Source organism: Polypterus senegalus, chromosome 6, assembly GCF_016835505.1.
Source record: "Polypterus senegalus isolate Bchr_013 chromosome 6, ASM1683550v1, whole genome shotgun sequence".
Taxonomy (NCBI): domain Eukaryota; kingdom Metazoa; phylum Chordata; class Cladistia; order Polypteriformes; family Polypteridae; genus Polypterus; species Polypterus senegalus.
The window spans coordinates 861,429-877,282 of record NC_053159.1 but is presented as its reverse complement, the minus strand read 5'-3'; the positions used below and the strand labels follow the sequence as shown (position 1 = coordinate 877,282).

General features: G+C 51.7%; 2 protein-coding genes across 27 annotated transcripts in view; one reads left to right on the top strand and one right to left on the bottom strand.

The window, feature by feature from the left end:
• Positions 1 to 10,645, top strand: part of neb (nebulin) — a 162,125-nt gene extending 151,480 nt beyond the window's left edge. For 10 of the 23 annotated variants that reach the window (XM_039755194.1, XM_039755183.1, XM_039755201.1 and 7 more), the window contains 10 exons: positions 899 to 991; positions 2,784 to 2,876; positions 3,246 to 3,338; positions 4,784 to 4,876; positions 5,167 to 5,274; positions 8,368 to 8,554; positions 8,686 to 8,778; positions 9,300 to 9,449; positions 9,541 to 9,647; positions 9,925 to 10,645. In XM_039755194.1, the coding sequence (XP_039611128.1) occupies positions 899 to 991; positions 2,784 to 2,876; positions 3,246 to 3,338; positions 4,784 to 4,876; positions 5,167 to 5,274; positions 8,368 to 8,554; positions 8,686 to 8,778; positions 9,300 to 9,449; positions 9,541 to 9,647; positions 9,925 to 10,098 (1,191 nt within the window). In that variant the 3' untranslated portion in view covers positions 10,099 to 10,645. The remainder of the gene's footprint in view (positions 1 to 898; positions 992 to 2,783; positions 2,877 to 3,245; positions 3,339 to 4,783; positions 4,877 to 5,166; positions 5,275 to 8,367; positions 8,555 to 8,685; positions 8,779 to 9,299; positions 9,450 to 9,540; positions 9,648 to 9,924) is intronic. The other 13 variants (XM_039755198.1, XM_039755195.1, XM_039755190.1 and 10 more) reach the window with 6 other exon arrangements.
• A 1,924-nt stretch (positions 10,646 to 12,569) lies between these two features.
• The window catches only part of rif1 (replication timing regulatory factor 1), a 46,693-nt gene continuing 43,408 nt past the window's right edge, over positions 12,570 to 15,854 (bottom strand). For 3 of the 4 annotated variants that reach the window (XM_039755206.1, XM_039755205.1, XM_039755207.1), the window contains 4 exons: positions 14,369 to 14,455; positions 13,586 to 13,701; positions 13,338 to 13,491; positions 12,570 to 13,250 (listed from right to left, as the gene is read on the bottom strand). In XM_039755206.1, the coding sequence (XP_039611140.1) occupies positions 12,828 to 13,250; positions 13,338 to 13,491; positions 13,586 to 13,701; positions 14,369 to 14,455 (780 nt within the window). In that variant the 3' untranslated portion in view covers positions 12,570 to 12,827. The remainder of the gene's footprint in view (positions 13,251 to 13,337; positions 13,492 to 13,585; positions 13,702 to 14,368; positions 14,456 to 15,854) is intronic. The other variant, XM_039755208.1, reaches the window with a different exon arrangement.

Genomic DNA, 15,854 nt, shown 5'->3' with positions numbered 1-15,854 from the left:
GTCGTTACTTTTGAGGCGACACTTTTAGTCCTCCCTGTGCGCCTCACACTCGCACTTCCTCTGTCGTCACATCACCAAAGCCAAACTGACCAATCCGATCAAAGGAGGGTCCGGACGCACAGACCTTAGTGTGTTATCATACTGTATAGTAGATCTTGAATATTCAATGCACTATTCATATTTCATTCAGAGGGGTTTCCTTATGTGTCCCTTGTCCCTTGCTTGACCGATTTCTTTTTCAAATAATCCCATTTTTATTTGACGTGTTTTTTCTTCTCTTAACTGCGTTCTTTTCATTGTTTCTGTGAAGACCCTCTTAAAACTCCCTGTAAACTAATTGTCCTCTGGAGTTCTCCCTTATTTACTGCGTATCATTGATGGTTGGTTTTTATAACAGGCTAGCACTGGATGCTGAGCCCACCTTGAGCCTGCATGTGTGAGGGTACAGTAGGTGGTGGGCCTCCTTGGGATTCGCCGCCTTAAACGCTTTCTTCTGCTTAGCCTCTTTCACCTTGAATGTCACCCCTGACATCCTTGAGCCACCAGTCCAGTTCTTCACTGCTGGTGACTCTTTAAAGGGCAGGAGCCCAAGATCAGTGCCCCAGTGTCACCAGTTTCACGAAATGCACAGGTGCCAAAGTGTCACTCATCCTGCTGTCAGCCTTGCTGGTCCACTCGAGTGACCCGTGTGAAGTCACCAGTGTGGGCGGCCTTTTGACAAAGCACGTTGATTTCATGGTGGGTGTCCTCCATGAGGTTTAACTGAAATTCAAAGACAGTGGACTTCACGTGGAGGAGAGGATTCCTGTGACTTCAGGGTGCTGCCAGACGCCGTAAAGGAGGTGATGTGTTTAGGGCTTCTCACTTTTTTCTAGCAAGTTTGCCTTTTGCTCTGCAGGTTTTGTATAAAGAAAATCTCGGACAAGGAACGGCAGTAACGTGTACTCCAGAGATGGAGCGAGCCAAGCGCAATCAAGAACACGTTAGCTCGGTATTTTCATCGGCTGTTTGATTAATGTGTTGTTTTCCTTCACAAATTCAAAATACCCAATAACACGCTAACACAATTTCACCCTGACTTCAGTAAAGTTAACGTCTTTATATCACAGAGGTTTGAACAGCAGTGGACTCCTGCCTTGAAGAAATGTCAGTCGTAACATTTTGATGGATTTAGTGTCGCGTGATATCATGTCGATGAGGAAGGCTCTTACGTGGCGTCTGTCCACAGCAGAGACAGGGAAGACGAAAGGACAACAAATACCGCCTGCGTGTGTGACCTGCGAACTCTCTGGGACGCCGCGCTGACGGGATTTCTACTTTGAAATTCATCTCGCAGACTCGCTTTATGTTTGTGTGGCGACCCTCATGCTGTGACACGGCAGCTCTGTTAAGCTGAGCTCACTGACCCTTCCAGAACTTTCTGGAGTTTGTGAGCTGCGAACGGGCGCAGAATGAGAAGCCGCACATCTGCATGACTTTCAGATCATCCACACCATTCAAGGCTCCAACTCTCAGCTTGTATGCCATTCAGCAAGCAACAGGATGGCGCCATGGCCTTCACCGTGTCAGACTAGGGAATCGTGAGACCAGTGCCAGTCTTCTAAAGAAAAGAAACTTAGGGGTCGTATTTTGAACGGGTCAGTTTTTGCAAATAGAGCGGTACCTCGGTATACGCCCGCTTTGGAATACGAGTGCCCACGAGCGTCAGTACGCGCTATAAGTCTCTGTCAACTTTCACGTGATTTTGTGTAAATTTGAATTGATTGTTGAAAAGTATGAAGGTGGCACGCGTATCCGGGACTTGGCTGCTGCACGCCGTATGCCGAGAACGACGGTATCTACGATTGTGAACAACAAAGACGTTATTAAAAAGTAAAGTGAGGTTACCTTTTCATTTATTTCATCTGATTGCTTTTGTATTTCTGTACTTTAGTATTAAGCAGCGTTTAAATGATTTTATACAACCCCATCGATAGGACAGCAACAATAGGATTTTTTTCATGGGGACGGATTAATCGTCTTCCCTTTATTTCTTATGGGAAATTTTTAGTTTGGTGTGCGTCCTGTTTGGTAGAAGTCCGAGGATGCGGAGCGGATTAAGGACAGCAGAGAACTAGAAAGCTGAGGGAGTGTGACGGGGTGGAGGAACGAGTCGAGGCTGAGCTCATCAAGGCCGCCATTATCGGGATAACCGAGTTCCTCGCCTTCACCACCCTGACGGTTTTCAAAGCCTAAGCCTACTGTACATACCGCGCAGCACAGGCTTTCCGTGCTTTTGTCTTCTCCTTTTCGGAAGTCGTGTTTGGTTTGAATTCTGTTTTTTTTTCTCACAGGCCTTAATGACATCTGAACTGCAAATGTAACCCCGTGGAGCCCACCTCTTGAATCTCCTTCAGCCGGCGGTTCTAAACTGTGTGACTCACCCTGTTGTGCCCGCCGTGCCCCCCTGCCCCAGTGTGCTCTGTGACTTTGTCTGTCTGCCTGTAAAAACTCGTTTATCTGAAGGCCACCCGTGCGCTTCATGCACAAACATCTCAGGGCCTCTTGTGCAACTTGTTCCTTTTTTTGGGGGGATTTTCTAACTGCAATTAAGCAAAACAGTCAAATTTTAAAGATGAACATAAAGTGTGAAGATTGCAATAGAGAACTGGCAAAAACCCAGTGACTTGGATGTCAACTGTGGACACCGTTTGCAGTGAGACGTTGTGCCGTCACCTCCTCGTTGTGTAAAGTGGCTGACTGTTCATTTAAAGGTCGCTAACCCGACGTGGTTTTCCCAACAGGTTTTGTACAAAGACAGCTTAAGCACGGGGACCTCGGTGCCCTTAACTCCGGAGATGGAGAGAGTCAAGCGCAATCAAGAACACATTAGCTCGGTACTTGGATCGCCCGCCGTCTCTTCTGTAACCACGTAACTCGTCTAACTTATTAAAATGGTCCCGTGGCTTGCTGTTTGGTTCTAGCCAGTCATTAATTCCCACTTGATAATTCATCAATAAGCTGCTATTAACCGTCTGTCCTTCAGTACTTTCTAATTAGTTCATTAAGACCACTAAAACTGTGCCTTGCTGCCCCCCTAGTTTGAGTCGTTGGGGTGACTGAAAGCGGCGAGCTCACGATGTGTCAGAGTGAACGTCGCCAGCCCGTCACAGCGTCCGTTCATCGCCGACTGTGCTGCGGACGGGCGAGGGTCCACTCGGGCTCGTCTCACTCTCTTTCTGGTGGGCTTTCCCTTTATTTTGCAGGTTTCATATAAAGAAAATCTGGGACATGGAACCCCAGTGCCCTGCACTCCAGATATGGAGAGAGCGCGACGCAACCAGGAGAATATCAGCTCGGTATTTTCCTAAACGCACGCCGTTGGTGTTTTTCTTCCCCCCCATAATATTCTAACTTTCTTTTTCAGTTCGTTCATTTTAATTCCCTACCTTAACACGTTTACCTTTGCAGGATACCTGGTCTGGTGGTCCCTCTTTGCTCCTTTTTTATTAATTAATTTGCCGTAACAATCAGAGTGGCTGAAAGTGACAAACAAACCCAATCCACTTCTCAGCGACTTGAGTGACACTAACAGTCCTGCCATTGGCAGACGTCCTCAGGCCTCTTATTGACGCGGACTAACTGGTGATTTGTGATTTACGTACGAAGAGAAACGTTTACAGGCTAGAAATCAGAGAGCTGCGTGAAAAGTGGCATTAGAAGGGCACAGGCCCCTGAGGTCATGCCCACTTATTTCATTCTTATTAAAAGGTTTGTTTCCACCAACGCGTCGACTTTTTGAGCTTCCTCGAGTACGGTAAGGACATGAAACACAGCAGATGTGCGTCCTCAGATGTTCAGCTGCTTTTACAATGGCGATGCTGAGGAGATTCCAAGGGTGACGTTACGTCTTTTGTGGCCGTTGTTGTCATGGTGTGTGTTCGAGGTGCTGCACGAGCGTATGGGCGCTGCCATGCCTTGTTATTCAGCCCCGAGCCCACCCTGTCCAGACGGCTCACGTGACTGTCCCTCCGTCGACGCTTCAGGTGCCTTAGTGGTATTGTAAGATCTGTGAAAGCAGCTCCTTTACTACGGTGTGTCTGCTGAATGACAAGAAAGTGAAATCCACCCGTCAGAGCAACGTGGCGTGAATGACTTGGTCATCTTGCTTACCTTCTGTCACATCGGGTCTCGTATAGAAATGGAGCTTTGTGCCCTCTTCTTGTTCGTTCTTCTTTCAGTTGGCCGGAGTGCAAGTCTATTGTGTTGTATTTTTTTTTTTATGATGCCCACTGCATGCCCAAACCTACCCAGACAGGGGTCTCTCTCTATTTTTTCAATTGCCTTTCCTGAACTTTCTTCCATTTGTTTTTTTTCCCTAATTTGGGGGGCTGTCAAGAGGCCGACTGCAGCCCTCCTCATGTGATTTTGGGCTCCACTACAATAGATGGCATCGTAAGAAGAGTGAAGATCAAACGGGCTGAGGACGTGTGGTGGGGATCAGAGTGTCGGGTCACATGACCTAATCTAACCAATGACAACAGCGACCCGCCCTCTGCGCACTCCTCACGATCCCATGTGGGCTCCTCTCTGAATTCACAAGGAGATCAAATGCTCGTCCAGCGTTGTCAGCACCCATCACCTTCTTGGCAGCTTTCTGTGTGCCCGCTGGCCTGCCAGCCATAATCCATAACTTTGCCTAACTGTCTTTGAGCCGATTCGGTTTCCATTAACTTTCTTTCCACAGGACAGGACTTTGCAAGCATCTCACTGTTTTCTTGGACCTCTTCCTTGTGTCCTGCAGGTTTTGTATAAAGAGAATCTGGGGAAGGGAACGCCGGTGCCCTTGACCCCCGAGATGGAGAGAGTCAAGCGCAATCAAGAGCACATCAGCTCGGTATTTTGAAGCTCCGTGTCACATCATAACCACGCATTAACCATCATTGCATCGTATCCAGCCACGCAGTGACCTTCATCCCCTAACTGCTTACCCAGCTGCCCCGTGGGGGCCATCCACTGATAACGCATTTCATTGGCTCGTTTGCTAATTCACGTCTAGCTCACTAAACCCCGCCCCCTGACTCCATTTCCATTGTGCCTCGTATGTCAGAGAGACGCTCGCTGCCTGCCTGCCTGCCTGCCTGCCTGGCGTTGTGGTGCTCACTGCCTTTTGTTTCTCATTTCCAGGTCTTGTACTCTGACAGTTTCCGCAAGCAGGTGCAGGGCAAAGCCGCGTTTGTGTTGGACACCCCGGAGATGCGGCGCGTCAAGCAGACTCAGCGCATCATTTCAACTGTGAGTCAAAACGCCACCCTTACGTTATATTAGACTAGCAAAATACCCGCGCTGCGCAGCGGTGAAGTACGGCCTTAAAATGTTTATTAAGAAGAGAACTGAGATAAAATATCCCAATAACTATCTGTGAAGGATCTCTTTGTATTCCACATTGTGAGTTCGGCCCTCCGGTTGTAATCTGACCACGCTGTGCGCTGAGCTTACTCTTGAGCATGTAACGTACAGTCGGCCATGTGAACAGTAATCTTGTCTCAAATCTCACAGCATGGATTGCTGCTGTCATAATCAGTTTGAGTTTCATGGTTTGTTTCAATGACGACAGTATTTGTAGGACTTGTGTTGAAGTGACATTCGGCATCTGTCAAGTGTTGTAAGCACACAACCGGTTTCATTGATAAAATCACATCCAACTTTTGAGAGTTTAAACATTCATAAACATCAAAGTGTCCACTACTGAAATTGTCACCTGTCAGTCTAAGATGTTTAAGAGGTATTGGCGGTTGTCGAAAGGTGTAAAATATTTGGCCATTTCAGTACACTTGAGAGCAACAACCAAACAATTCAGCGGCAGCCATCAACTCACATGCAGATCCATAGGTGAAGGGCTTAAGCATTTGACTCTTCTAGTGCTCCTGTGTAGTCTGATTATCTCCTGTACGTCATCAGTCCACACCTTGAACCTGTCCAGTCATTCAATACATAAGACACAATGGATATCAAGAGTGAGCCTGATATGGCCGTGCAATATGTAACACAGAGAATGGAAAAGGCAGGTGCCATCTCTGGGCATGGAAACCACTCGGTAAGTGACAGTTCTTTGATCGATGGTGATCAGCTCGATAGACATGTTAATGGGGGTACGGTTGGAATGATAAAGGAAATGGGGACCTGAACAATGTAAAGCAAGTCTAAAATACCTACACAATAACTATAATAGTAATAAATGAACAATAAAACAGCGGAGAAGCCGTGGATTAAATAAAAAGGCTGTAGTTATCAGCAGGGAGACGTGAATCCCGTGGCGAAGCAAAGAAGAGAATGTAGAGACCGGAGCGACGGACGGCCTTATATAGGCAGGCAGCCAACAACGTGGGAGGCGTTGGGATGGGGGACCCAACGCCGCCTCACACGGTGACCGAGCTGCAGGCTATGGACGTATATATGTACGTAAGTAGGATTCAGTTAGCGTTGGGAACCCGCGTACAAAATTTCTTGAAGATGGGGCCATAAATAACAAAGACCGTTGAAAAGTTGAATATGGCGGCCGAGAGTGGCATCATACCACCGAAATAAGTACCAAATATCAGCCTTCTACCTATACGGGAAGTTGGAGAATTAGTGACGAGTGAGGGAGTGAGTCGGTCAGTGAGGGCTTTGCCTTTTCTTAGTGTAGATTATATTATAAGAGACTCGTCTTCGTCCTCCTGCTCATCCTTAAAATGCCTCCCTTCTTGTACAAACCCACTGCCCCGTGTCGGCAGATTATTCATAAAAACGTTTCATCCGATCTGTTTGTTCATGATGAGCGATGGATGCGGGCAACGCTCTGCCACCCGCCGCCCATTCCTGTTAGTCACGTTGACAAGCAGCTGCCATTTTACCTGCGTTTATCAGATCTGAGTGGCATCTTCAGTCAGAAACGTATAAAATATCACAGTAATAAAGCTTAGTTATCATCGAGCTCCAAATGAGACGTCTGCACGATCAGGTACAAGTGAGGAGGAGTGAAGTGGTAGACAAAGACAGCCAGCAGACTGAAGGAGTTAGGAGACGAGACGAGGACGAGATCAGGCCACTCGGCCCCACAAAGCTCGCCAGTCCTCCTGTCCACCACACTACCTGCTCTCTTAGTCCAAGTGTCTGGCGTTCTGTGTGTGAACTTCACCCTTCACAAGTCCAACTGTGTCCTCATTTTAAAGTCACCGTCTCGACCCACTGGACTGATGCCCTTCATCATTTTAAACACTTCACTCAGGTGGTCTCCTCTTCATCTCCTGTATAGAGATGCTCAGCTCTTTTAGTCTTCACTCCTAACTCATCCTCTTTAGCCCCCCGTAGTCAGCCTAGTCCTCTTCTCTGGACCTTCTCTAGTGCTGCTATGTCTTTATGGAGACCCCAACTGTACCCAGGACTCCAGATGAGGCCTCACCAGTGTGTTATAAAGGTGAGCAGAACCTCCTGTGACTTGTACTCCACACATCAAGGCGCTATATAACCTGACATTCTGTGAGCCTTCTTAATGGCTTCTGAACACGGTCTGGAGTCCACTGCGACTCCTAAATCCTTCTCATAAGGTGGACTCTCAATGTTCAGACCCCCATTGTGTATTCAAACCTCACATTTTGACGTCCTATTTGTAATTCTTTACATTTATTGACATTAAATTTCATCTGCCCAAGCCTGTCTGCTGTCCAAGTCCTTCTGCGATGATATAACGAGATTATCTGCCAACTTCAGCAGCTTGTTCCTTATATTCCAATCTAAATCATTTCTAGATATTAATAAGAGCAGCGGCCCCCACACTGTCCCCTGCTGGTCACCACTCTTCATGTCACCCTCCCCACCCTCTGCCTTCCTGTGTCTGAGCCAATTCCGCACCCGTCGACACCCCACACCCTGAAGTGCCACTTCTTTAGTTTAAGTGAAACACACGAGGAGGGGACAATGAGCACCACAAAGGAGGAGAGCAATGGCGGGTGACGATTGTACAACAGTCAGTTTGAGAGCACATGCTGTGAAGGTGCAGCTGTAAGCGGAGAAAGCAAGAAGAACACCAGTGATAGAGAAACATCTAGAAGAACATCAACTGGGCGTCAGAGAAGGGCAAAGAACCCAGGACGAGATGTACGTGGGGACGACGACAGCGAGAGAAGAGCCGCGATGTGCGCGTCGTCCAGGATGATAAAGCTATTTGAGATAAAATCAGCATAAAAGAGTCGTGAGAAAAGAATTGTCGGTAATTTATACTGGAGCCGGAAAGCAAAGATGAGGGCAGAGTGAGGGGCCCACGACGTGCGTTTCCTCCACTGAACTTTCGTAACGTGAGGCTCATACCGCCGGTCACGATTAACCCGAGTGTGTGTCTGTCTGCAGGTGAAATACCACGAGGACTTTGAGAAGAGCAAAGGGGCCTTCACCCCAGTAGTTACTGACCCCATCACCGAACGGGTCAAGAAGAACATGCAGGACTTCAGTGACATCAGCTACAGAGGAATCCAAAGGCGCGTGGTGGAGATGGAGAGACGAAGAGCGGCCGAGCACGACCAGGAGACCATAACAGGCAAGTCCGCCATTGGTGGTAAAAAATCCTGCCCCTTGGTGTCCGCTCCGCCGGCTAAGGATTTCCAGACCCGCGTGGTCCTCACACTCCTCTTGCATTTCTTTCTCGTTTCTGTTATTCCTGCCTGGCAGATCTACGGGTCTGGCGCACCAACCCTGGTTCAGTCTTTGATTACGACCCTGCTGAGGACAACATTCAGTCGAGAAGTCTGCATATGCTGTCAGGTGGGTATGGCCGGCCGGCCTCTCCTCGGGCATGGGCACAGGCACTGGCACTGGCTGAGAGGGTCTGGGAGGGGCCGATTTGGCGAGGTGGGGGTCATGTGACTTCCTGTTTGCAGTTATTTATTTTAGCAGATGTTGGGAGTGGACGGCTGGACCTGGCGAATGTGCGGCACACGTTACGTCAGATTATTTCATGGAGGTCTTTGAGAAACTTAAACACAAACCAAAAATATTCAGAACAATGAATGTCAAACCCTAACCGCGGACGAAGACGACACACAAAGTGCGAGCGGCGGCCGTCTCCCCAACCTGCCCGAGGCCTGTAAAAGCCAGCAGGGTGGCACTTGGCGTGGCAGGACTTCCCTTCCATGTCCTCGTACTGCACGTCCTGCTGTCACATTCAGGCTTTGTGTCATACAAGGGGCATGAAGCCAGCAAACGCCTCAGACCCCTCACGTCGCTTGAGCTGCTACTGGTGGGCCAAAAGCCATTTGTGTCTTGTTGTGTTTTGTCCCCTTCAGTCCAAGCCCAGCGCCGCAGCAGGGAGCACTCCCGCTCCGCCAGTGCCCTGAGCCTCAGCGCTGGGGACGAGAAGTCCGAGACGTCGGAAACCGCCGACCACCATCTGTCCTTGTACAGCAACGGGGGCTTCTTCACCACCACAGTCGTGGGTAAGTGCGGGTCTGAAATGGGTTACTTGAGAGCCCACCCAAGACGAAGGGTCTCAAACTGACACGCTGCCCACCTCTAATGCCACTGCAGGTTATCAACAGGCCAAAACTACAGAACTACCTCAGCAGAGATCTTCCAGTGTGGCCACCCAGCAAACCACTGTGTCTTCTGTGCCATCTCACCCATCAACAGCTGGAGTAAGTATGGCCTGGCATGTGGGGGGTGGGGGAAATGGGCATGAGCCCCTAAAGCGATGAGAACTTCACGGGCATCACTTCAGCTGCTCTGCGTATTTAAATCGTACACCGAGTGCAGAAAGGCCGTAGGTATGATGATGATGATGATGATGATGAACTCGTCACTTGTGCTCGCTCACTCGCTGGCGTTGTGAAGTGTCTGCCCGTCCGCCTCTCCCGGTGTCGCTGTGTCCTACTGACGCCTCTCTTTCTTTGTTGTTGTCTCTTCCCACCGCAGAGGTCCTTCCGGGCCATGTATGACTACATCGGTGCAGATGGTGACGAGGTCTCCTTCAAAGATGGCGACGTCATCATGAACGTTCAGGCCATCGACGAAGGCTGGATGTATGGAACTGTGCAGAGGACTGGAAAGACTGGCATGCTGCCCGCCAACTACGTGGAGGCCATTTAAATCAGAAGACGTAACGCACATAAGCCACATCCACCGCGCCCGCCGGGCACTTTCGATCAAAGCCACTCAGCCCAGTGGATGTGCCTTATGAGCTCCATTCTCTCGTACTCATCAGCACAGGACACTTTCTACCTTCATGACGCCGTAACCGGATGGACGCACCGACCGCAGCTTTCACTTCCCGTCTCGAGCTTCTCCTCCTGTCTTTCTGTAGGAAGGCGAGGGAGTTTGGGCGCAGGATCCAAGATGGCGACGGAGGGCCACTCGCTTCTCTCGTGTGAACGGGAAGGAGTCTCAAAGTGACACGCTGCCCACCTCTAATGCCAAGCCAGCCATTGTTCATTTCTTTACCAGATCGTGTAAAAAATAAAAATGAAAACACGGGCGACTAGCAGAACTTGACAAGAACGCGAGCCTCCACAGGGAGGGAAGTTCACCCGCCTCTGCCTGCTGAAGGCCGCTGACCACCTGCTGCATGTGTGTGTTGTAACTCGGGGGTCTACCATGTAACCGAGGGGCTAATAAAGCACCGTATGTTTCTGCAGTACACCCGTGTCGCCATGATGTCCTGATGTAGCGCCCTGCGCTGGTGATTACAGGCACAGAAAACGATACGCCGCTGGGGGCCGAGGGGCTCAGGGCTCAAGTTAAAACACGGGGGAGGGGGGTTTGTTAGAGGAGACGGGGTGACACAAGGACATGGGGGGCAAGTGTGGCAGACTGGCATTAGGACAGAAGACAGCTGGCAAAGGAGAAAATCCACCAAGCAAATAATGAGAGATGGAACCCCCCCCAGCCATCTGCTTTACTCGCCAAACGACCTTTGGGGGTCCTCACTTTCCACCTTAACCAACTCCTTAATTAGAAGCCACTGCTTTAGTCCAAAGTTACGGGCCGCCGGTCGTCCGTCCATTTTCTAACAACGAGACGCTGAGAGCCAATGAAGCCCTGCAGCTCACGGGCCGAACATCAAAGATCTGCGAGATTCACGTTCACTCGGACCGACGGGTCGAACCCCCGCCGACTCTCTGCCAGTGCGCAGCGACATACCAACAACGGCGGGCACTTGGAGAGGGACCACAGGGGATCTGGGGGTTCAGTTACCCCCTTGCAGTTTGTTTGTGAAGTCAAGCGTCAGGCCGGCGGCCATCGAGTCCGTGCAGCGACGCCACAGCTGGGGCCGAGACCACCGAAATCGAACCTCAGCCTCAAACAGAACCCGAGTACTAAACACACAGTGGGGGTCTGCGACCCCACCTGATCAGGACCCTTTGGCACTCTCATCTGGCCATTCTGTAAAAGTCCACCTGGCAGAGCTCGCGAGGTTCTTTACACAACTCAAAGTGCCAAACCTGTCACCAGTGATGCCACCCATCAGCTCAGACATCCAGGATCCCCTCTTCTTCTGCATCACACGCACGGGCATCTGAAGAGTGAAAGGAACGTCCAAAGGCCGGCGGGCAGGCCAGCCAGCACTGCCAGTGTGGGACAGCATGGACCCTCGTCTCGTGTGCGTTGTGTGGTTACCCTCGAGGTGTGCCAGCAGTCAGCTGGTGGTGGTCTTCAAGTGCAGGTCAAAGCTACAAGTTCCTCCAGTGCTGGCACTTGCACCATAAGGCCAAGGGCAGGATGAGCAGGAGGGCACTGAGCAGATGGTACTCTGCCACTTCTTTTCCTATTTATTAAAGGGCTGCTGGTAGGATATGCTCACAGTCCACTAGGGGGTCTCTGGGGGACACCACACCTCAGTTTAAAGATCGGCTGGTGGTCTCTACAGCCTGTCAGTCAGCCCCCACGTGGCTACTCTGCCACTCTCCGTTATGATGCTGGTGGCACACACACTAAGCGGTGTCCCCAGGTGGCAGTGACACAACAGACAGCCACCACCTCACTGGCAGGGTGACAGATGCAGGTTTGCCCGTGGGCAGTAAGAAAAGCCCCCATTACCGTTCAGGACCACCGCTGTAAGTTGACCGCGGTGACGTACACCATGTTGATTTCATGTGACAAGATGGACCCTATGAACCAATCGAGATTCAAAACCAACTACAAAAGGACACCCAGCACATCTCTGGGGGGCTCGACACCCCCCACCCCCATCCCACTCAAATGCTTCAGCATCATGAAGACTGCAGACGTCGTGGCAACCACATAACCAATGACAGCAGTGGCCCAGCGTACCCATAATGCACCAAACGTCCCGCAGTCCATCCAGAGACCACCACCTGGAGAGGGTCTACCAAACGATGGAGGAAATCGAAAGTCAACTCCACCAAATGAAAGGATACACTGGTGGGGGGTGGGCAGCCAAGGGGGGCCGCTGGTTTGCCTTCCTCCGTCAGATGATAGTTGGGATTCACACACTGAGACCCCTCAATAAGATCAAGTCTGGCCTGCCCCCCCCATCATGTGACAAGTAGGGCCGAGGCCGACGTTGGCCAAACATCCAAAAACGAGCGGGCAGACGGAGCCACGGGACCCCCTCTTATAGGAATGTATGCTCCTTTATTCCAAAATACACAATAAAACGAAACGTACTGTAAGAAGGCATGAGGGCTCAACGGGGGGCTCAACGGGGGGCTCAACGGGGGGCTGTCCAGGTCTCTCGGTCAAGTCTTTAATTATTTTTAGTGTGCAGTGCTCTCGTTGAACTTCCCAATCTAATAATAAAAAAAATAAAAATCCAGTGTCTATGAACACGCGCGCCAGTCGCTCCACGATGTCCCGCTTCACACGGAGCCCTCCGGCGTGGCGGCCCCCAGGCGGGTCTGCATGTGCGTCACAATAGCGTCCATCATGCCGCTCAGCCGCCGGTGCATCGCCAAGAGCTGCCCGCCCGAGTACCGGTCCAGACCTTCGGAGGCAAACCGAGTGCCCAGGGCTTCCACGTCCGAAGGGAGGTCCACCGCCGGCTTGGCATCTGGCACCTCTGCGTCCACCAGACCTGGAAGAGACACGACAGCGAGGTGGGGGTGGGGGTCTGTTAGGCATGTTGGGACGGCGAGGACCGCCTGGCGTGCAGATGGAGGGCCAACAGACTTACTTGTCTCGAGCTTCTCGCTGCCCAGCTGTTCCTTCTCGTCTTCGGGCTCATTGGTGAGTTTTTCCGTTTCATCGAAGCCTTTCAGATCATCGGCGCCCCGCAGCTTCCGCTAGAAGAGTGAAGGTTACAATTGAGCAGGGCCAAGTAAAGGGGGACGACAAGAAACGCCAACGGCGGGCGCCGCTCCAACACGCACCTGCTGCTCATAGTAGGACTTGAGGGCTTTCTTTACGTTGGAGAGTTTAGGGGAGCGGATGGGCAGAGTTTTGATCTCGCTGGGCGTCAGGGCACTCAGATCGCCAACCGTCTTGATGTTCTTGGCTCTCACCAGCTGACCCAAACCTCGCGCCCTGAAAAAGGAGCAACAGCAGGAGGCCGACGGCTCAGAAAAAAACATGAAAAACAACTCGAGAAGTTCGACACCCAGAGACCCCCAGCACTCACCACATATTGGAGGTCAGCTGTGGGAGGACGGCCTCCACGGGCGCCGAGCAGCTCACCAGGGCCGGGTACACACAATCGGTGGCAATCGGTTTGGACTCTTTGCTCATTTCCGATATCTGAAGGTAAGGAGACACAAGTGGCGCGTGAAGACGACTTGCACGGCGGGGACGACCCGCGTCGGGACCCCACGTTTGTGGCACCTCGGCAGTTTGTCTTTCCTAAATGTCGAACGGCGCTCCGTGTCACGCTAAGGCCCAGAATTCCTTGAGCCATAAAACGACAACTTCAAATGTGGCTGCCTCGGCCACTTCAAAGGACGTACACACCACGTCAACACATGAACTCCAACGGTGGCGCACGCCAACTCTCTCAAGGAGGGTCGTGGACCCAGAAATGTGAAAGAAAGGCCAACAGACGTCAGCGCCACTCGGCGGGTTTTTATGTGACAAAAGACTACAAAACCGAGTGACGCCTGTGCACTTGAGGCCATCGTCACCTGCCTGTCTCCCTCAAACCTTAAAGGCCATTAGGTGTCGTGTGTGGCACCGGGCAGGAAAGGGGGGGCAGCACAGACCCCACACACGTCACCTTGACGGGCGTCGTACTCTCAAAAGCAGCGCCGCCTCATCGTCTGTGCTTGGCACGGGTACAGGAGGAACGCCCTTCTCAAAGAGCTCACGGGCGTCGAGATTTGGTGCTAAAAGCCTAAACTTCTTGACGCCCCTAGTGGTGGGCAGCAGTAACCGCACAGAGCCCCCCGACGTGGATTCGCACGACACCTACCAGGCACTTCTTGGAGCTCTTGAATCCTGGACTCTGCAAGCCGCGGGGACTTCGTGACAGAAAGCCTTTGGTTGGGGTGGTGATGAGCTGAAAGGAGAAGAAGGACAGCAGCAGAGGGTCAGACGTGAAAGGCGTCCTTCAGGGTGGCACACCAAGGGGCCGGTCGGCTCTTTCGTAAGAAACGCAAGTCAAACTACGGGCGGGACACCCCGAGCCTTACGGGGTCCTAACCGTCCCATGTACACAGCCTGGTGAAATGCCACCGTGATTAGTAACGACCACCGGACCAACGTCCTTAACGTTAGACGCACACGCCGGGGTCACGTCTGACAGCCACGGACCTCCACTAGGCCAGGTGTGCCCTCACATGGGCAGAGCGACCGCGGGCTCGGCTCTCCAACACTCCACGGCCTGCCGGACCTTGAGGCTTCTCTCCTCTTCCTCACCTGAACCCCCCAGTGTGGCTGCACGGCTCGGTGCCAACCGTCAGGTCAGGACAGTCAATGGTGCAAAGCGTACAGAAAACGCGACATCGAGCAACGAAACCTACGGCAACAACTTCTGAATTCCTTGGAAAAACGGAGACGAGAACACAAAAAAAACACAAGAACTGAACGTGAAACCCACCGGGTCCAGTTTGGGCACAAATAGCCCGGACTTATCCAACGGAACTTAAGGGGCACGTTCTGAATACAACCACCAAAAACGGGCTCAAGTGGCAAGGAGGGTGAAAGCTGTGGTCCTGCTCAGATGAGTCCTCGTCTCAACCCGTCAAACCCACACTGGCGCCACCCTGGCACTTACTCATCAGCGCCCACAATCTCATAGGGCTTCGCCTTGGCCTGACCTCCAACTAGGAGACGAGGGGTACCCTTGTGGGGATAACATCGCTAGTTTTGTGACAATTCACGGCGGCACCGCTAAAGAAACCCACCTGACGTGTCACAGATCAGCTAGAAATGACAAAGGAGTGCGACGTTCACAACGCCACCAGCGTGTCAGGAGTGTGCAAGGAGTGAATCGACCCCCGAGAGCCATGCAGGTCACCCTGCTTGGGGAATGGAGGCAAACAGGTGGCGCCAGGTGAGTGACACTGAAGAAAAGGGACCTTCAGGGGAGTTGGCAGGCCTGCCAGTGTGTGCAGCTACAGAGGAGGACACCCTTACCCACCTTCTCAAGTCGCTAATCCATCGGGAGTGAAGAGGGCGCCACATATAGTTATACTGTGACGTGCCACTCAAGGGCATCAGCCTGACGAAACACCAGCCGATACGTTCATAAGAGGACGACAGTGGAACGAGGCTCTCTGGGGCACACCAGTCACAAGTGACAATGGACAGAAACGGGACCGGAGCTCAGGCACGACGACACCACAACGGCAGCCAAGCCGGGGGGTCACAGCGGGTCAGCGTCAAATCCCGGATTTCACGCCAACACGAGCCTGTTGGGTCTCCTCAGTCCATCTGTGATCTCGGTGACGTCTGCG